The following is a 22,003-nucleotide window of genomic DNA, read 5'->3' as shown; positions in this document are numbered from 1 at the left end:
CTATCCAAATGCTCTTAAAAATTGTTTTTAAACATTAAAAACCAAAAGTACAATTTATGAACCATGCAAAACAGGGTCCTAAATACATTTGGAAGTAGATCAAGAACTTTCAGCCTTTCTCCTATGCAGCAGCAATATAATTCAGCACCGGCAAATCACCACTGTCCTATAAAACAACTTTTCATCTTATTTTATAACTCTGTCAGATTTACTGGGTAGATCCAAAACCATCACTCCATTTTTCAGCAAACGGACAATGAAAAATAAAAAAAAAAACAAAACAAAACAAAAACAAAAAAAAATCTATTGGAGCAGCAATAAATTGACTGTTGTATTATGGCATTAGCATTAGCGCTAGCAAAGACTCTTTGATTCATCAGCCAAGTGCTTGACTAAAGAAACAGATACATACAGAAAAAGGAGAAAACAAAACTTAGATCCTAATCATCACCCTCAACAATACCACCCTTGAGATGCAAGTGCTTTTCCCTCTTCTGAAACTCTGTCAAACCCTTTCCACTTCCAGTCACACCAACCTTACCATGAGGATCATCTGGAGACTTGAAGATGCTCTCCCGCTTGCGTCCAGAAAAGAAACCAACCTGAATATGTACAAAAGAAATTACAGATTACAAATCCATAAGAAGCCAACCACCAAAAGTAACTTACCTCTTGTTTCTTTTGGGGCAAAATTGAACGACATTAAGATTATCAAATTTTCAGACTTCACACTCATTCAAATTTTAGTTATGTCAAACCAGCGGCAAAAATGAAAGGTCTCTTAATGACTACTTCGTATGTAGTCCATGAAATTCAAACAGAATGTCAAAACAAGGAAAGTAAACTCCTAACAAAATCATCACTTCAACCTAGAGCATGTTTCAACAACTCCTAAATGTACAGTGCATCAGTGTCTTCTACACCTTATAGATATGGAAGGAACAACTTTAACAGAAATAAAAGCAGAACATTAGACATAGCAAGTCCCATCAGGACAGCCAATTGGCAATGACCACTAGCAATAACCCCCAGGTCCTGGGTTCAAGACCTGGTGCTAAAATCCCTCCTCCCCAATTTTTCAAAGACAGAGAGAGAGAGAGAGAGAAAATCCACATTAGCACTTTGTGCCAAAACAACATTGAAGATTACTTATCCATTTTGTCTTCAATGGTGTTTGACAGTAGATGGGTCATTATGACTTTGATTTGAAGTTATCAAAAAAAAAATTGCTGAATATGGTGCAAAATCTGAATCAGCAAACATTACTTCTAACTGCATTAACCTTTTAAAACTCAATCCAGAAAAGAAAAGCCTTTAAACTACAAATGGAGTTGGCTGTGAGGAAATATTGCCTTGAAGAAAGATGGCAATGATCAATGGGTGAAGCACCACAAGCAGACTCAAAAGTTGAAAGAAATCAAACATACCTTCTTAGTCTTGCCTTTAGTTGACTGGAACTGCTGCCATGCATTTTGGCGCTTATTTTGTGTAACTTCAAGTTGCTCCATCCTCATCTTTGACTTAAAAGCATGTATCTTCTTTCGTTTGGTCACTTTCTGTAAATATTAAAGTTTAGCATATATCAATATACCATAACTTTGGGTGTAAACGAAAATAACAGAAGCTAAAAATAAAATGAACCCCACTAAAATAGTTCTAAAAACTTTTAATAAGCTATCCAACAACAAGATAACAACTTAGATTTCACAAAGAGAAAAATTAGTCAATGCCAAGTATATTATTATACAAAAGAAATTTATAGCTTACCACATCCTCAGGGTCATCAGGCTCTATTCGTAGTTTTGCTGGTAAGCTTCGTGACTGGAAATCAACAGAAGCCGCCTGAGCAATCTTCCGCTTGATGGCTTGTTTTGTCTCTTCAGCCACCTTCTCAGCTTCCAGCAATGCATCCATTGCATCTTCTTGAATTGGCCTTATATTGGCAGGATCAACCTGTAATATAAATCATCAGTTACAACCCTTCCTGCTTTCTATTTTAGTTTAGAAATTAGAATTATTATTTAATGGTTCTCTTTTTAGATTTTTTTTTCACTATTATACTACTTTTGCTAGTTGGCACAATTCACTTATTGAGTTTGGACCACCCTATTATACAAACAGGTTTTTGTAGTAATTTTTTGAGCAAGCCAAGGTTATTGAATACTATATATTAGATTATGTTCATCCTCTCTCTCTTCTTTCCGTTCTCTGTCTTTTCCCAATCCTCGGTTCTCTGTCACTGTGGAAAATCAACTAACACTACAAAGGGAATATCCATGTGTTCATCTTCTTGAGATTTATACCAGGAGACAAGTCCCTTAAAATACAAAAGACAAAAGCCATATTTGCACAACAATATGGACAAAGAGAATGACACTAGCAAAGAGGCCAAAGCCTCAATAAATACAGATCCTATTCGACTATTAATGTGCCTATTAAAAAGGCATACCTCTTCTGCATTCCCCCATTCATCGTAAGCAACATAATATCCATTGGGAGTATGAGCCGTTATTGTTGCATCATACCTGAACATTCAACTAATCAAGCAGAGACAAAGAGAAAGAAAGGTAAAACAAATGTGAAAAATAAAAAGCTAAATTCATTAATCTGATACATCTATCTTCTATAACATACCATTCCCCATCTTCACTCCAAACAGCTTGCACTTTTGTGCCAACAGGAAATTTATCAGCATGATCAGAGATGCTTCCAAGATCCTATAAGAGAAAAACGATAAGAAAGATTGCAAAGGAAACATGCATACTATACATATCATAATTATAAATAACAAGAGAGCAGGGAACAACCAAAAAGAAAGTTAGCAAAAACAAAAGGTTACAAATGGTAATGTGAGCATATCCCGAAAGAAGTAACGACAGTTCTGTTATTTATACACCTTCACCACCCACATTATGCTGCTGGAACCAAATACTAACACAATATGATGATTTTTAAACATGAAACAGACTTTTTATAAGACAAATTTCCATTACAACAAAGACAAGGTTTATACTAGTAATACTAAACTTAAGAATTAAGATGTAAATGACACAATATTAGGGTTTGGAAAGAAGAAAAGAGAGAAGAATGATAAATTATAAAGTTAGTTTACGGGTCATTTTGAAGCTTTCTTGTTTTCAGGAAATGCTGCAAGTTGACATGGTAAAGTTCCACAGTGTTAATGCAGGATTACTTCAAGAATTGAATTGATATAAGTGCAATAATTTGCAAAAAAGTCAGATATGTTTTAGGATAACGATGTCTCAAATATCCTGGCCTTCCATTGGGGCAAAATCCCTTTTCTATTGGGTTTTGGATTTTCTGTAACTGATAGAGAGACTTTGTCGTTTTACAATATTAGGTTTTAAAAATTTATCCACTTCCATATCTAACACCATGAGGGTATCTTCAAATTGTAAATGAGACACTTCCTCTCTATAAATCACAAAACCTTTGATCAAGGATATTCCTCAGCCATCTCTCAACCAAACTGCTTAAAACATCTTAAAACAAATTAAGAAAGGCGTTAAAAAATCCCCTAGCCTAAGACCCCAAGACACCCTAAACTCTTCACTTAAACCTAACATTGTTAAAACCCAACAATTTACTGATTGAAATTTTCCATCATCCAGTTCCTCCAGGCTCCAATTTCAATGCTAATCCCACTTTCCAATGAAAAATCTAAAATTACAATCCCACATGATCATAAGCTTTTTCAAAATAAATGTCAAAATATTTCCTTATCACTACCCTCATAGTCCCCTGTCACACCATTTCTTCAAAATTACTTGAGCCTTAGAAATGGCATCACCTAGAGCAATGTGTAGATGATTGACGACAATTCAAATTTACCCATTCATGTATACTACATTTCCCCACAACCCCAAAAATTAAAGGGGAAAAAACTGAAAAACTGTTACATAACAAACAATAAGCTAATTATTGGTTTAATTAACCACACCACCAATTCCAATTGAAAACAAAAGTCCACTTCATCGGTAGGCAAACCATAAAGGTTGAATGTATGAAAGGAACAAAAAAATAAAAATAAAAAATAAAAAATAGTAAAACGATTACCATCGCTTAGGCTCAGTATAGCTGAACTGTTTTTATATGAAATTAGCTTCTGAACTAAGTTCAAATAGAACTTCATCATAATATAAATTGTGTCTTAACCAAAACATAAAGTAAATTTCCTCCATTCCAAATGAAACAAAACCACATAGGCACACCGGTTACCTGATTATTCCCCTTTGGATGGGACAAACCAGGAGATCCACTAACACTTGTCACGACATCTGATGCAGAGATCTCATTTTGCTTTGCAGTTGCAAGCAGTTCTTCCGTCAGAGCAATTACCTGCATCCCTAAACATTTAGCCGAGTTCTAACATTTCATAACCAAATACATATATGTTCACAGATGCACAAAGAGCAAATTATTGTCAAAAATCTCAAACTTAGAATCTGAGTGTGAACATTCTGAAATCAGGTGAGTGGGAGAGAGAGCAGGCTGGCCATCACGAAACATAGTACACCTGCACAGGAACCAAGATAGAAGTGATGGGAATCTTGATTACGTTCTAAATTTCTATACTTAGAACCAATATTTTTTTTTTATTCTCCAAAGAGTTCCCAATTCTGGAGTTCATGAAGTTTAGCTAGCATAAATACCATCCTCACCTTTTCAACCCTGTAATGAAAACAAACCTCCACAGAAGCCATTAGCAGTTAATCGATGTTGCTTGTTTGAGCAACATGTTGATTCCTTCAAAAGAGAGGAGGAAATAAAAGAAGAATGATAATTGTATTGAAAACTTAGTCATCCAAACAACATTTGCAATTGGTTTTGTGATCCCTAGAGCTAGAGAAGATGCTGACTTTTTTCTTAAAACAAATACTTGACTAGATACAAACATTATAAACTCAATAAAAGAAGAGAACCCTCCTACAAAGAATAAAAGAAACTAAAAGCATATGTCCAATGAAGAACTGTGAGGGGAAAAGAGCCTTAAACAAATTACCTCATTGAGCTCCTTTTCCATGTCAGCGTATTCTGAGTTTGTAGGATCATCAACCAAAAGTTGTTTGACCTGAGCAAAAGCATGAGAAGTAATCATTATGCAGACAATAACCTACAGAATAGTTCATATATCTTCATCAATATAAATTATGAGCACATGATAACAACTAATCAACTTCGACAATCATTTTATATAAACAATCTGGTATAAGACAACAATAATAAGAAACAAATACATGGTCTAACAAGTATGTGCTCTAAAACTAATTGATGTTGTTGCAACTAGCAATAAGATATAAGGAGAGAGGAGCGATGGCAAAAGAAACCAAGGGGAAGGCATATATAGGCTCATTCATATAGGCAGTCCAGGATAAAAAAGAAACAAAAAAATAGACAATAAAAGAAAAGCCTCAATCAACTTCAAAAATCAACTCATATATCTATAACCTTGTAAGATAGGCATCAGTTTCAACCAGCACACTTATGAATTTCACAAGGAAGGTTAAAAGCCCCTCAACCCCACAACCAAACATCAAGAATAGTTAACAAGAACATTAGATCAAATCCAACATATCTTGATGCAAAAAACATAAAACAAAAAAGACTCATCGTATAGAAAAGTATTAACCACCTAGAACAAACGCCATGTCGAATTCATACCCTAATACAGTAATATATCTACCCAGTTAATTTAAAACCTCTTTATCCAAGTCTTTAGCCTACAAAGAAGTTCTGGCAGTGCTACCTGAAGATTGCTATGCATATCCCAGATCAATTTGAACACAAATCCTTAATGGTTGCGCGCCTTTCACGAGTTTGTTATGCAAATTTTAAAACATATGCGTAACCCCAAATATTATTTTATTTATTTATTTTATATAAAAAGAGAACCACAAGATAAACTCAACTTAATTCTCCAAGAGGAGTGATGAACAAAGTAAGAAGAGGGACAGATACAAACTCAACCTAATATCTGCACTACGTAAATCCCAAACATAAAACTGAAAATGACAAGCATCCACAGTATATTTTCTCATAAAGCGATGAAAACTAAAGATAACACCTCTATCACTTTGCTTAGGTTTTCCCCGCTACCAGACACACAACCAAACAAATTCCAAAAGAAAAAGGGTTTTCACCAAAAAACAATTAAAACCCTAATTCAGCAACAGTTGTCGTATTAACCCACCCCCCCCCCCCCCCCCCCAACAAACAACATAAAAAAAGTAATAAGAAAACTCCAATTCGAAACCAAATTCAAATTAAAACAAAGCATTAATAATGTCCCTAAAATAAAAGAGGCAAAAATAAATTAATTAATTACCTGTTGAAGCTGGTCTTTGTAGGTTGATAGATTGGAGGAAAGCTCTTCTATGCTAACCTCTTCCCCAATTCCTTCCCCACCTTGCATTTTTTTTTTTTTTCTTATTACAATAAAATCAAAGAAACTCAAGTCTTTCGAAGATGGTTTTGCAAAAAGAAAGCAACAAGAAGAAGAAGAAGAAAAAGAAGAAGACGGAGTAATCTGAATTCAATAACAAAGACAAAACGCGGATCGAGAAATTAACACCCAAAACCGCTTTCCACTGGTGATAATTGGGCCGCTATTTGGGCCGCGTTACGAACTTGGGTCAAAGGAAGAAAACAGGCTGCTTTTTCGTTGTTAAACAACATTTAAATTTTAAGATCGTGCTCGATTTTGACCTTTATTTTGTTTTGTTTTATTTTATTTTAATTTTTTATTTTTTTTTTTTGGGTATTGCTAGAGGCACTTGCGATTATGTGGTAAGATGATGTATCATCCTCCGTTGCCAGATTAATACAATTTAAATATAAATCAGTGAATTAGTAATGCTACAGATATTAAAATATTTATTAAATAATATATGTTAAAAATATTATTAGTTGATATATTTATATAATTTATATACAGAGGCTAGGGCTGCTTCCTTCTCACCGCGTCCTTCCTTGTGTGTCAGAGATATAAAGCGAGTGTATTGGAAAAGAACGGGAACTGGGTCAATCTATTCTATGGCAAAGCATCCGAAGCATAACTGCACACTCACACAATCTTTGCCGAGAGATAGGAGCATTCGGTGGAACCGGTGAACTACACTAGCTTCTGGATAGATGTGTGGGACAGAGGGCTCGTGGTACCTGCTGCCCACCCTTCCTCCTCCGCTTTGAGAACTGTGTGAACGGATAGTGGGCAGAAGGGAAGGAAGTCCTCATACGGAGTCGCACACTTACTTGAGTAGTGCGGAAGACTGAGGAATGGGTCGAGTAAACTCTCCTGGGGCCGAAAAATGACAGACAAAGCTTTACAATGATAGGGCTTTGATTTGATAGTTAAGAGCCGCTAAGACCATACTAGTACTGACTGGAGCAGTCACCCTGAGCATAATCGTGACTCTTAATGCATTGGGGCTGAAAATGGTAATCAACTGACTAGTACAAGTAGGTTTCTCATTGTGGTTTACCTTCTCTTCTTTCTAGTTACTAGGTGTTACCTCTAGGAATGTATACCCCGGGCACCGCTCTGTGTGCTCGCCATGATCTTGGACAACCTCTAACTTTCCTGCTGTCTTAACTGATGAATTGCCCAGAGCTAAAGAGTAAAGCACATCGTATATCAAAGTAGTCTTCTTATGGGGTTGAGGGAACAAAGCAGCCTATTTTAGGGCAAGAAACTGGCACTAGAGGAGATTACCTTTTTTCTTCAACTATATGGCTAGCAATTCTCACTGCAACTGGATGGCTATTTCTATACATGCTTTTTCTTGTCTTTTGTCTTCTTCTATTTTGTCTTTTTCATTGGTTTTCTCAATGCCTTTTGGCTTTTTTTCTGTATAATCTGAAATTGTTAATTCTGTGTTTTTCCACATCCAATTTTTAAAAAACATTTTCATCGGCTCAGAGATATCAAAAGAAAAAAAAAAAAGTCTTTTTCGATTCTATCCAAAAAAAGGGGTGAATGTACATTTGCTTGAAAGAGTTTCCAAATAACTGTTTTACGTCTTTGAGCGGGAAACTGGTCGAGATAGATGACAGTAGGGGTGGGCATGGATTGGGTTGGTTCGGTTTTGGACCGAAATATAACCCAATCCATACATATCGGTTTTTCTAATTTACAATCCAAACCAAACCATTAAAGCATTAAATCTAAACCAAACCAAACCATTTATGATCGGTTTGGTTTGGATTGGTTAATCGGTTTGAAACTTACTAATTTATAAATATATAATACAAATAAAAAATTTTCCAAATATAAAATATAAATAATAAATTATAATTATCCAAACATAAAATACAATTGAAATAATACAACATAGTCTACAATGAAAAATAAAGAAAAAAATGTAGCAAATGATACACCTCATGCACTTATTAAATAGCAAACATTAATATCATCATCTCACTCCTATAAAATTAAATTAAAATTGTTAGAACAAATAATGTAAAATAATATATTCGTCAAAATTCATTCACTCAAGAATCAATGCATAATTCCTTCTTTTTTTTTTAACATTAAAACTTTGGTAAATCATAAGTCAATCAACGTTGACAAGTTCACTAATTTTAGTTGATTCTGTAAGCTCTACGAAGATCAAAACAATAAAATTAGCAATAAATTGTATTTAGACATTTATATATATATATATATAAGTAACAATTGGATACAATATATGTAGATATATATATATATATATATATATATTATAGTGATGGTGATGGACTGGTGGTGGGCGGCAACAAAGGTAAATGTTTAGTTTAGGGTTACAACTTACAATTTGATTTGGGATTTGAGATATGAGGATGTAAAAGAAAAAAAAAAGAAAAATATATATATATAAATATATTAAAAATCAATATATAAAAATGGAAAAAAAAATTAAAAACTAATATATAAAAATGAAAAAAAATACCAAAATTAATATATAAAAATGAAAAAAATAAAAAATATATAATTTTTTAGTTATATAATATATTATTTGGATTGGATTGGATTTATATTTTCAATCCATAACCAATCCAATCCATACAATTTATAATATTTTGAACCCAATCCAATCCAATTGATATAAAAATTCAATCCAAACCGTTAAAAATGGATTGGATTGGGCGGGTTGAACGGGTTGGATTGGATTTTGCCCACCCCTAGATAACAGCACCTTTTTCCTCTCTTCCTTACCGGGAGGGCAATCTTCTCTTATGGCCTTAACCTCCTGCCCGACCCGGAAATAGAACCCAGCCCCTGCGGTAATGATTCCTCTGGCATTACGCCCTTTACCACAACGATGCTGCCCATAGATCAAATTATTTCGTGGATTGGATTTCACTTGACTGTCTACTACTCCTTTGCTTGTACTCGGGGTAGAAGTTTTGTATAAATGCATCGCCATGCTATTAAGTATTTTGATTTAAGTTCTTTTCTTTCTAACAGGTGGAATAGAATAACCCTGTTGAAGCGTAATGATCATATGTCTGTAATTCCAACTATATTTAGTATCATACATGTAACGATAATAGTGAGGATCGTCACTCTTAGACACATTATTCGGATAACTAGAATTCTGATAACTATAAAAAGAACTTTTTGGTGCACTTAGAAAAGAACGATCAGTGTCAGTCTCAAACATTCGATTTTCAATATCAAAATATATGGAGTAATGATCCCTATTACTATCCCTAAAGAAAAAAGCTTGATCAGATATGAAATTTCGAATGTACCTCCTAACACCGACTAAATGATCAACATTACTGTAACTATAATTGTTCCTGTAAATTCTTGCTCCCATTGGACCATTTGTATCTATATGCATTAGGATCCCGATTCACCCGTGCTCAAAAATATAAAATAAAATATATTATTTTGAGCGCAGATTTTTGTTGGTAAAAAAAAATTAAATATATTCAAGTAAGGTTTTCTGAAATGTATCAATAAGCTAGCCCCATACTTCGAGTTGTTTCATGCCATAAATAAACTCGAACACTCAAGAAATCCGTTGGTCTCTAACCCCCCTTTTGTCTATCTCTTTTAGAATCTCTTTTGATTCTGCACTCTGATCTAGTTGTTGAGACAATCGAAAACGGTATTTCCTTGTTCCAGGATCTTTTATCTTTGCCTCATTGATAAGAGATTTCTCTATGAACAATACGAATCGGAATTTGAAGAAGGGGAAGGAGAAGGAGTCCTCGACCCGGAACATCCCTTTCGTATGATATCTTATAGATATCCACATACATATATTGACTTTACATTTCATAAATTCATCCCAATATCGATCCATTTGAAAATAGCTCTAATTCAGTTACTTATATATCATGTTTACACATTCATACGAGCTTATGCTCGGAAGAAGCCACACGTTATACCATATTCTAATAAATACACTTAACACAAAAGCAGAAAAAGAAATAATAGTCACTTGGTCCCGAACGTCTACCATTATACCGACAATGATCGAGCATACTATTGCTATCCATAATGGAAAGGAGCATTTGCCAATTTATATAACAGATCGTATGGTAGGACATAAATTAGGAGAATTTTCACCTACTCTAAGTTTCCGAGGACATGCAAAATGTGTCTTATCACTTTCTAAATTCTTATTTCTCTAAGTTCGTATCACCATATATCCCTAACTTTCACCCCAATTAATAAAAACCCCTCTTCCCTTTTTTAGGTGATTATACAAAGACTCTGCTGATTTTTTCTTCGTGGATAATTTTTTTGTAGATTCATAAAATCCCATAAATGAGAAATGAATCATTTTTTAATGGCTCTATTTCATTATATTCCATCCATATCCCAATTCCATTCATTTAATATCCCTTTGGTGTCATTGAGATAAGAGATATCGTTTCTAGTCTATCTCTTTCTATTTCTATATATATATGGAAAGTTTAAAAATCATCATATAATAATCCAGAAATTGCAATAGAAAAGAAAAAAGGGAGGTTTGTTCATACTGTGTCTCCTCTCATTCCCAAAGAATGGTACTAATTCTTTTATATTACAAGGGGAGTTGAGGGGTACGAATAGCCAAGATTCATTTCAGATATAATACAAATAGAATTTGATCCCCTTGCATTCATTTCTTTCGATTTTCTTTTCATATTCTATTTTCCCATTTCCCCCTATGAAAAACTGAACTTTTAAATATAAATAAGTAAATTAAAAAAATAAATCAATATTAAATATAGATAAATAAATTTAAAAAAATTAATTAAATATTATCATATTATTTGATAAATAAATTTATAAACATTTTGACAACTTTTTAAAGAAATTAGTTTAAATAAACAGTATTTCTATATTTACCAAATTTGCTTATCAAAATTTTGATAAATAAATTTGGTATGTGTAGCATTATAAATCTATCAAATAATGACATCTTATTATTTAATATATATGTTGATAGACTTTTTAGTATTTCTAATATTATTTATTTTTTAAATTTATTTAATATATTCCATATAAAATTAATTTGTCACTATTGTTTTTTTTTTTTTTTTGGATAACGTAATTTATCTCACTAAGTTTTGAAATTGGGACTTCTGAGTTATTATTAATAGTGATTGTTAACTGTGTTGTTCCAAAAGGATAATTTAATTTATCTAATTTATTTTAACAATAATAGATCCAATCAAATTACTAATCCATTTGATAATTTCAATGAAATCCATATCGATTTCAACATCAAATTCAATGTGATCCAATTCAATAATGATTAGTTTGGATTATATAGGATGATTGGTTTAGGATTGTGTTTGGATTTTGCATTTGCAAATTTAAGGTTTTATAATTTTAGATATTTTTGGTTGTTTTTAGTTTTTACCTTGTAAAATAGCCAAATATTTTATTAAAATCTATGAATATTTTAAAAAATAAATATATTTGTTTTTAAAATGAGATAAATAAAATAAAATTGGTTAAAATAATATATCAATTACTACTAATTTTTCTAACTAAATAATGCTAATAAATATATATATATATATATATATATATATATTGAATAAATAGAAATAACGGTAATTTACTAATTATTTTTCAATTATTTATATTTTATTCAGTTTGATTTGGATCGATTATATATGTCTTTGTTTTTTGAAACAAATACAAGTAAACCAATTATCAATTTTAAATTTCTAAAACTAATCCAATTCAATTACTATAAAATAATTTAGTTAAACATGTTGGATTGGAATTTACGGTTTAATTAGCTTTTTAATACACTCATAAAATTTTATCTCTAAGTTGCTTAATAACTTTAATTGACTTGCTCAAGCCAACAAAAAAATAAAATAAAAAACACACTGAGGAATAACCAAATCGACCATCCCAATAATCCATTTTGGTTTTACTTTCTTCGTAGTATTTTTTAAGCTGCAAATAAACAACTTCATGTTCACTCGTAAATGATAGTCATTTCTTTGAAGTGAACCCACTAGCAATAACTATTGTTATTTAACATTGATAGACTTTGATGAATATTAATAGACTTTGTAAATATAGATAAAGTTTCATAAACATTGATAAACTTTTATTGACTTTAAAATATAATTAAAAACTTTGTCGTAATAAAATTATGTTTTACATGTCAATAAAAAAAATTATAAAAATCACTTTAAAAATGAAATATTAACAAGAAAAAATAAAAATAAAAATTTGTGACTTTCATATTTTATGTTTTTTTTTTTCTTTTTCTTGGGATTTTTTTTTAATTTTATATTTTATGCACAATCTATAATAATTTTTTTTCCTTGTTTTTGTTTTTTATTATTATAGAGGAGTACCCAATAACTAATGAGTACTACAAAAGTATAAAAATGGCAATAAAGTGGGGCAAGATAGAGATTGGCTGAAGGGGAAATAGGGTAGGACCAGGAAAACTGATTCCCCACATTTTTTTTAAATAAAATTCAATCATTTTTAAAAAAATAATATTTTATTGATATAAATAATATATACTTTTACTAATAATTTTATATTGTTATAAGCTATAATAATATGTATATATAAATATATTATTTAAATGATGAAATGAATAATTTTAATGGTTGAATATTTTTATTTATGTCAAATTCGAATCATATAGAATACAGAAATAGTCTGCCAATTAGATGATTTGTTCTAAAAAAAAAAATACACCATTTAATGGGGAAAAAAATATATATATATATATATATATATAATATGTTAATTTAAATTTGTTTATACATTTATATATATATATATATATATATATATATATATATGGGACAGGGATTACATTCTTCGATCTCACCCTATCCCTATCCCATCTTGTCCTGTCTCGTAGAGGCCGATCCTTGCGGGAATTTGCGCAATCAGATCATTTTACCATCCCCACAAAAGTAGTAGTATTTTCAATTGGGAAGGGTTGCAAAAATGACTTCCGGATAATTCAAATATATTCATTTTAAAAGTTTTGGATTAGATAGGTGAAAAAGTTTTTAAACAAATCTCTCCAACTTTATAACTTAAAAGTCAGTAAAAAAAAAACATGGATTTAAAAGGTCAATAAAACTCTTTCCATTTTTAACTTAAAAGTCAATTAAAAACATGGATTTGAAAAGGTCAATAAAACTCATTGACATTTTAAATACTATATGACTTTTGTAAACTTTTAAAAGATTTTAATTGAATACCTCTTTATTTTTATAGGCTTTTAAAAAATCTTAATTAATATTTTTAAACTTTTATAGATTTTTTAAAGAAAATCTTAAATACTTTCAAATTTATATTGAAGTCTTTAAAAGTTTGTATTAAATACCACTTGAAGTCAATTAAAATCCTAATTAAATACACCCTTATATTATGATTTTGATTAGGTTCAACCTTATATTTTGAGTTTGATAAATTAGGAGCTTGCAAATCCTCTGTACATTCTCCAATTATACATTCTCCAATTTAACACATGTCCAAATATTGTATTTGCTTGTTGAAAACATATAAATATATAAATTTTATATATTTATAGCTAGGCAGTAATCAAATTTTGTCCATTTCAAGTAAATTATATGATCAATATATGAACAATTAAAATGACAATGAGCTAATTTAATTGGTTGTAATGTTGTTGATGCAATAATAATAATTAAAGAAAATAGCACAATTTCGAATTTGTTGCATTTGGGGCTCAACTATTTATATATATATATATATATATATCTATAAAGCAGACCCCATTTTTCCTTTTTTTAAACATTTTTTAAAATTAATTTTTGGTTTACTTCTTTCCTTTTTTTTTTTTTTTTAAATTTAAAATCAAAATAAAGCAACCATCAGTGTGCAGCAAGTGGACCGCCAGTGACTTCTCCTAGCATCCAGCAAACCACAAACGGTCCATCAGTATGTCATGGATCATTGGTTGAAGTCCTAATAATTTGAGATGGAAGCATATATACAATCTAGCTAGTGTCCATATACATACAAAGAACTTTGTACAAACTATTTCAAGAAAGAAATTACAATCTCATGGTTTTTTGTTGAATCTCTGATTCTCTCTGCCAGTTTTCGTTCTCACCATTTCCACCTTCAACCTGAGAGTCGAGTTCAACCCTATTGTTATTCAAGCAATGATGGTGAAAAAAGATAGTTTACAGTTGGGAAAAACGGTCCTTAGAAGAAGTCTCAATAAAGTACTTCTATTCCTAAGCAGTAACCCTCCAAAAATGTAAATGACTTTTTACTTTGATTTATATTTTACATTACAAAAAGACATATCTAATCCTTGAAATGACAGTGTTGCAGAGGTTCGTGGAAGTTTCCAAATATTTGCTGATAGATTTAACAAAATATATTTTACCTTCTTCCCATTTTCATATAAAAAATGTAAATTTATATTATTATGGAAACTCATTTTGGTCGAGACTGCATAGAAAATAGTTGGCGTAAACTGTAAATAACGAAAAAAGGTTTGGGACGGATTCCAAAGACACAGAAAGGCATTAAGTAACATACCATAGGCTCTCCTGTCTTTGTTTCATGAAGATATCTCTCAAATGCACCATTTCCACGAAGAATTTTTGCACCACAACTTGGAGCATGCACTGATCCAACTGCTTCTTCATCAACCAAAACTGCATCTACACCATCGATGTTTTCCTTGATATCTGGAATCTGTGTATATAAAGAATGATTTTGTGTCATAATGGACCTACATGCTCTGGAATCTGTTCTTGCTATCTCAAATCCCTATAAATATATATGTATATATATCATATATATTTATACATTACCTCAAACATTGCTTCAGTAAGGATATCTTCTAATATGGCTCTTAAGCCTCGGGCACCAGTATTCTTTGCCATTGCTTTCTTTGCAATCAATCTCAAAGCATTCTCAGTAATATGTAATTTTACCTGACATGTATAATTAAGAAGCATTCTTATAAATGGTAAACCTTCTGCAACAAGCATAGCTAATGAAAGGTGCAATTGATTAAAATCTTACATTGTTCATGCCGAACATCTTCTTGTACTGCTTACCAAGAGCATTCTTTGGTTCTGTTAGGACCTATTTTAGGAAAACAGTTGCACATAAATTTCTTGATATCTTCACAATGAGAAAAGGAGAAAAAACAAAAAGCCTCAATCAACTATGTTCAATTCTAATACCAAGTTTGATCAGTTTTACGAGCGTATAAGCATCTAGTTAGTACCAAGTCGATCTAGAGGGCACAAACATAACACAGTATAATTCCGATTCTATATGAAAAACACAATAAGTTGTAGTATATGATATACTCAGATTTTAGGATGCTGATTAGAATAACAGCTAGCTAAGGGCTCAATCGATCCAATATGATAAATGGAATAGGATGCCTGTTTGAACTCATAATTAAAGCCCAAGCCTGAGCATACTTGAATCCATAAATGAAAACACATTAATATGTACTTTGTTTGACAAAATTTAGACTTGAGCTTCATAATTGCCTTCCAACCCAAGCTTGAACCAAAGGAAAGTAAAGCTTTGAGTATAGGTCTTCATTTTTTATCTTTTATTGATGTAGATCTCCATCTTCATAATTAGCATGTCCTGATCCCACTAATAACCACAAAAACCAACGATGGGAAAAACTTGAAGAACATACATACCCGAACCAGCTGTTCCTCATTTAAAGCTGACAAGCTCACTAAAATTGGAAGGCGCCCAGAAAATTCAGGCAGAAGACCATATGCAATAAGATCACCACTTTCTACCTGCAAGTCCTCATTAGAATTATTGTAGGCTATTTAAACAAAAGATGATACACTTTACAAGTGAGGGATAGGGACGGAGAATCCAATAAAATTTCAAATCAAGAAATAAAACAAAAGGAATCTTAACCAAAAGAAATAAACATAAACTATCATGGAAGATGCAAGTGCTTTAACCATATTGGGATTTGGGTTTTACAGATTCCAACAATGATGATGTCACTAAAGCATCAGAAACTCTACTGCTTCTCATGTTTGCACGAACTGGTGCTCCAAAGCCGATGGAAGAATCTTGCCTTCTGGAGAAAAAAAAAAAAAAAAAAATACAAACAAACAAACTTGCTTAGCGATAGTGAAACAAAAAGGCTGTTAAATAATCCACTAATGATAAAGACGTCACCTTTCTGAAATGGTCTTCTCCAAATCAACAAATGCTCCACCACATATGAAAAGAATATTTTTTGTATCCATCTGCAAAAATTGCAACATGGTATATCACTGCACCAGAAAAGTAGCAAAGAGAGAGAAATTGGTAAATCACTGGATACCGTGCAAAACATAGTTGTCTTATTTGCAATCTACTGTTCCTTGCAAGAATGCTAACACTACTATCTCAGCAAGTGCTTTCAAACCTTGAAAACCTAGGCCTAAAGGCAGTCCTCAAAGTAGAAATCCAGGGACAGAAAAGTTGGACACTAGATGATAGCCATATAAAAATCACTTCCAACTGATTTACTTTTTCTTTCTTTTTTTTTTTTTTTAAGAGACTTATTGTTCTATCAAGTGCACTTATTTTGCCTCAGTAGGCATCAACAATGAGCTAGCCAGTTCAGATGGTTTCCCTTTTGTATTATAACCAGCAACATTAATACTTTGAATGTGCCTGTCATCAAGCCTGGTTCAATAAGGCAAGATAAATTCCTAGGACCATAAGGGGCACCTTTCTCCTACACCAGATATAATCTTATTGAGGGAGGGGGGAAATGCTTCCCCCGAATTGGAGAAAGAAATACACAGATACTTTAAGGTCCAGTTACCTGAATACTATCACCACGGGGATGTCTCCTTGCTCCTTTATCAGGAACACTCACTACCTGAGAAACAAAGAAAAACTATTTTTTATAACCAATTAAATAAGACAAACAAATCTTCAGAATTGAACATGCTTTATCATTTTGAAGATCTGTGTTACTATAATGCAGAACTTACTAACTATTCTCTGTTTCTTGTAACAATATCAACATAAGACTTACTTCAAGCACAGGATTCAGCACACAAATAATTGATACAGAGATATGACATCTAGGTGTAAAGGGTTTGACAAGAATAGTATCAGAAAATGTTATTTCCTTCCTCAAGATCATTAAACTATGGATTTCACAAGTCTTTTACAGAAGATGAGCGAAAAACATCAGAAACTAAGAATCAGAGAGGCAGAATATGCAGACCTGGGGATATATGTAGAATAGAGACATAAAGAAAGTTGTGACAACCATATCCATTTTAGAGAAACGCCCAAACAGAAATGAAACATTCTTAATTTGATCACAAATATAAATCGCATAGTGAAGTCTTTATTTTGATAAGGTAAGCTTGGAAATGAATATATTATATTTAGATACTCATGAATATGTCATTCGCTTACAGTTCCTTCCAACATTTTTAGCAGTGCCTGTTGAACACCCTCTCCAGATACATCTCTGCCAATGTTTAAGCTCTCAGCCTGTCAAAAATCTAACTGAATTATCCTGTACCATAGAAATATCTAAATGCATAACTCATATACTTGTAACTCAACCTTCTTTGTTATCTTGTCAACTTCATCAATGTAGACAATCCCTTTCTGAGCTGCTTCCACATTGAACTCAGCCTCCTAATGAAAAAAATAATAATCAAAATTACTCATCTTATTGAACAAATAAAACTGACAAAACATATTTATGCTGGCTGATGAGACACAAATAACATCAAATTTTCTCCAACATAATAATGTCTGTAATCTAAGATAAAAATGAAATAACAGTAACCATACCATTAGCAGTTTATGCAATATTGACTCCACATCCTCTCCAACATAGCCTGCCTACAAGGGCAATACCAAACACTTGCATTTAATAGAATAAATGAATTGAACCTTGATCATGGAGCTTATATTTTTAGTTAGCATGGTATCGTTTACACAAACAGAGCCAGGAAGAAAATGGCAAAGAGAGAGAGAGAGAGACAGAGACACACACACACACAGAGATGCACAGCACTGATAGATGATGTCACTCTTATGAATAATAAGGGCAGATTTTGATCTACTACAGTGAATTGAGCTTTTGCTTTAAGCAGAGAGTGAATTAGGAACACAAATATGTTCGTTTTGAATGGTAAGTTCCAAATCATTGATTCACTCCTGCCCTAGTCCAAACCTATTCTTTTTCACCTGAAACGAGACCAAGGGGCTATAAAACTGCTTTAGTTAGAAGTTAATATTGTCAAAACATTTGTTAACATTAACGATGTGATAAATATGTCTGCAAATCCTATTGCAAACTGTGATATACATGAATTGATCCATTTCCAAACATTTTAAGCTTTTCAGGATGATGTTAACTCACCATACTATCAGAGATTGTTTGTTTGGTCCCTGAATCTTGGTGACCTCTAATTCTAGTAACTGATGGTTTTGCATATGTAATACACACATTGTTATTTTTAATAGATGACCTTATGCATAAGAGGCTGTGTTAAGTGTACGATACATAGTTGGGTCATCCACTTCATAACAACTTAAAGTTTCTGGTGTTGATGATAACTTTAACACATGTATATACTTTATTATTAAGAATGAACTTTGTAAATTACTAACAATCAAGAATGTTTGCATTTCTACCAATCAAAGAAGTAAATTACTTGAAAATGCAAAGGAAATGGGAAACTTTTTTTTTCTGCAAAGTCAGTCAGCAAACTTAAAGTTTCTGGTGTTGATGATAACTTTAATACATGTATTTACTTTATTATTAAGAATGAACTTTGTAAATTACTAACAATCAAGAATGTTTGCATTTCTACGAATCAGAGAAGTAAATTACTTGAAAATGCAAATGAAATGGAGAACTTTCTTTTCTGCAAAGTCAGTCAGCAAACTTTAGTTGTACATGTAAAAGACTAAGGTCATATTTGGTATATAGAATGGTTATTCCTAATAAAATAATAATACACATTCAGAGGAATTGAAAAAGGGAAAAGGAATAAATATTCCTACTGATTTTTAGGTTGTTATCATGAAATAGGCTCAATATTTAGTTTTTAAAAAGATTTTTTTTTTCTTTCCAAAAATATCAAATTTGTAAAAATTAATTAAAATTAAAATTTTATAGTTATATATGTATTTTTAGTTTAGAATAATCAATCTTGATTTGAGTATATTTTAAATATGGTAAGAATATTTATCCTTCAAATGAAGTTATTCCTTAAAATGGGGTAATAAGTATTCCTATGGAATAGATATTCCTAAAATTTAAAATTTACCAAACATGTAATAGTCAATCCTAAGGAATAGCTATTTTATTCCTATATCTATTCTACATACCAAACATGCCCTAAAACTTAAAATGCAGCTATTCACAAATGGGCACATGATCAAACGGCACAAGAAATATAAACAGGAAAATCAAAATATGAGGCAAAAAACTATATGGATCAATAAAGTACTTGCCTGCGTTAATGTTGTTGCATCAGCAATGGCGAATGGCACATTCACAACACGGGCTAGAGTTTTTGCAAGTAAGGTCTTCCCTATCCTTACAGTCAAGGTGGATATACATAAATCAGGAAGAGAGCAGTCCAAACAATATACAGATTTTCAAAATAATACCAATGAACACAACCTGACAGATTTTAATAAGAATACTTAACTTACCTGACCCAGTGGGACCAATCAATAATACATTACTTTTCTCTAATTCCACAGAATCAATGTCATCATTATCGAGATAATTATCCATTTGTCCACCAGACCTGGTATACAGATGCACATATTCAATTTGTAAAGCAGCATCACACGGAAAGCCATCAAAATTTTTAATTGACAAGCAAACCAGACTTGTCATTAAAACCTTGGATGTGGTGAGAACATGTTATTGTCAGCATGAACCAGTGCTTTTTACATGTAATGACTCCAAAGAGAAAGGCACTATAAGCTAACCTTTTGGGGTGATCAGAGGCATGATATAGTCTTTTATAATGATTGTAAACTGCAACAGAAAGCACCTGTCACATGAGCAGATGCATAAATGAATCACCATGTATTACATAAAATACTAATTTACAAGGAATGACACACTGAACTCCGCCATGGGCTATTCTACCATCAGTTATTATCGATTAATTAATAAGGAGATGCCTTCCTTTTCCCTTTCATTACTTTATGAAGAAGAAGAAGAAGAAGTGATGCCCAATTATTTCACAAACCTACGCACTAATATACAGATGCTCCCTTTCATTTTAAGGATTAAATTCTTAGGTGTTCATCCCTTTATACCCTGAAACAAGAACTCCACCAAACAAGTTCCAATTTTGGTCCTTTTTGTTTAGTCAAAATGTTTTTCTGGTTACTCATTACTCATGTACAAGTATAAAAATAATACAAATATGAACAAAATGAAATTGGCTAAAACGAAACGCAACATCAGTATAACTAGTTCAGAAAACTAGCCGTTGAATAAAAATGGATACGTCTGCTTAACGAGGAAAAAAAATATATATATACATATATATATATCAATAATGTTAATCAATTAGCTAATCATTAACACAAAAAAGTAACTGAATCATATAAATTCTAAAAAATTTGCCCAAATGGGCACATTTTCTTCTCCAAAAAGCAGATAAATTCCATAAATTTAAACAATAATAAACCCTACAACATGAACCACATAAAAAATTAAAGCTCAAAACCTTTTTCGCTTTCTCTTGGCCAACAACAAACTCGTCGAGCGCCTTACAAATCTCCTTAGGCGTCGGCAAATTCAAATCCTTCCGCAAATTCGCCTCGCCTAGACCACCACAACCACCGCCATCGCCATCCACCTTATCGCGATTCTCCTTTACCGACGACGCCGTATCAGCGGCGGCAGAGACATCTTCGCGTCCAAATTGCTCACCATCTTTCTCCGAATTCCCCTCCGAGTCCTTTGATCCCTTAACCCGACCAATCTCAACGAAGCTTCCTTGCAAAGGAGTCAGCTTGAAGGGTCTGAAATAGAAAGCCGTCTTGCAATTGGGGCACAGATTGACCGCCTGGTAAAGCCCCGTCTCTCTGCCCGTAATCGACAACGGACGGTTCGAAAAGATGACCGGCATTTGCTTGGAGCATCGGGGACAGTTGACGTCAGCCCTAATGTGATCGTACTCTCCACCGCCGAATGTTGAGGTCGGACCGTCAGACTTCCGGCGGAAATGGGTCCGGCTATGCTCTCCGATTCCAGTCGCAGTGGTTTTTGTGGTGGTGGTGGTGGTGGTGGGGTTTGGGGATTGAAGGTCGTTCTGGAAGAGAGAGCTCGCCGTAACGATGCGTTTTAGGGACGACGATCGGCCCAATCTGAGAATTGGAAACATGTTTATCTCTGCGTTTTTTGTTTTTTCGTTTACTGGTTTTTGTTGCCGTTGTTTTGGTTTTTTGATAAAATGAAGTGGCAGTGAGTGAACCATAGACCGAAATACTCCCCGATTGACGACTATATAGTTTACTGTTTAAGAGGCA

At 32.5% G+C, this 22,003-nt stretch overlaps 2 protein-coding genes across 3 annotated transcripts; both read right to left on the bottom strand.

Moving 5' to 3' along the window:
• Positions 1–306: 306 nt before the first annotated feature.
• On the bottom strand, positions 307–6,562 carry LOC107425340 (uncharacterized). 2 transcript variants are annotated; one of them, XM_048479077.2, is made up of 8 exons: positions 6,347–6,562; positions 5,024–5,134; positions 4,240–4,359; positions 2,635–2,717; positions 2,450–2,525; positions 1,768–1,953; positions 1,428–1,556; positions 307–602 (listed from the first exon to the last, which is right to left on the bottom strand). In XM_048479077.2, the coding sequence occupies exons 1-8, from the start codon at positions 6,431–6,433 to the stop codon at positions 441–443; spliced, it is 954 nt and encodes a 317-aa protein (XP_048335034.1). In that variant the 5' UTR covers positions 6,434–6,562; the 3' UTR covers positions 307–440. The 2 variants fall into 2 exon arrangements, with proteins under 2 accessions (XP_048335034.1, XP_048335035.1); XM_048479078.2 differs by having other exon boundaries at positions 5,024–5,092; positions 6,347–6,560.
• A 7,858-nt stretch (positions 6,563–14,420) lies between these two features.
• LOC107431437 (CLP protease regulatory subunit CLPX2, mitochondrial) lies at positions 14,421–22,003 on the bottom strand. The gene is made up of 15 exons (XM_060819091.1): positions 21,199–22,003; positions 20,447–20,511; positions 20,162–20,259; positions 19,954–20,037; positions 18,284–18,330; positions 18,050–18,124; positions 17,897–17,974; positions 17,289–17,345; positions 16,652–16,722; positions 16,451–16,550; positions 16,150–16,254; positions 15,506–15,568; positions 15,292–15,414; positions 15,014–15,172; positions 14,421–14,592 (listed from the first exon to the last, which is right to left on the bottom strand). The coding sequence occupies exons 1-15, from the start codon at positions 21,949–21,951 to the stop codon at positions 14,518–14,520; spliced, it is 1,953 nt and encodes a 650-aa protein (XP_060675074.1). The 5' UTR covers positions 21,952–22,003; the 3' UTR covers positions 14,421–14,517.

The sequence above is a fragment of the Ziziphus jujuba genome, chromosome 7, assembly GCF_031755915.1.
Source record: "Ziziphus jujuba cultivar Dongzao chromosome 7, ASM3175591v1".
In the NCBI taxonomy this organism is placed as follows: Eukaryota; Viridiplantae; Streptophyta; class Magnoliopsida; order Rosales; family Rhamnaceae; genus Ziziphus; species Ziziphus jujuba.
The sequence above is the reverse complement of the archived record's forward strand: the minus strand, read 5'-3'. Positions and strand labels throughout refer to the sequence as shown.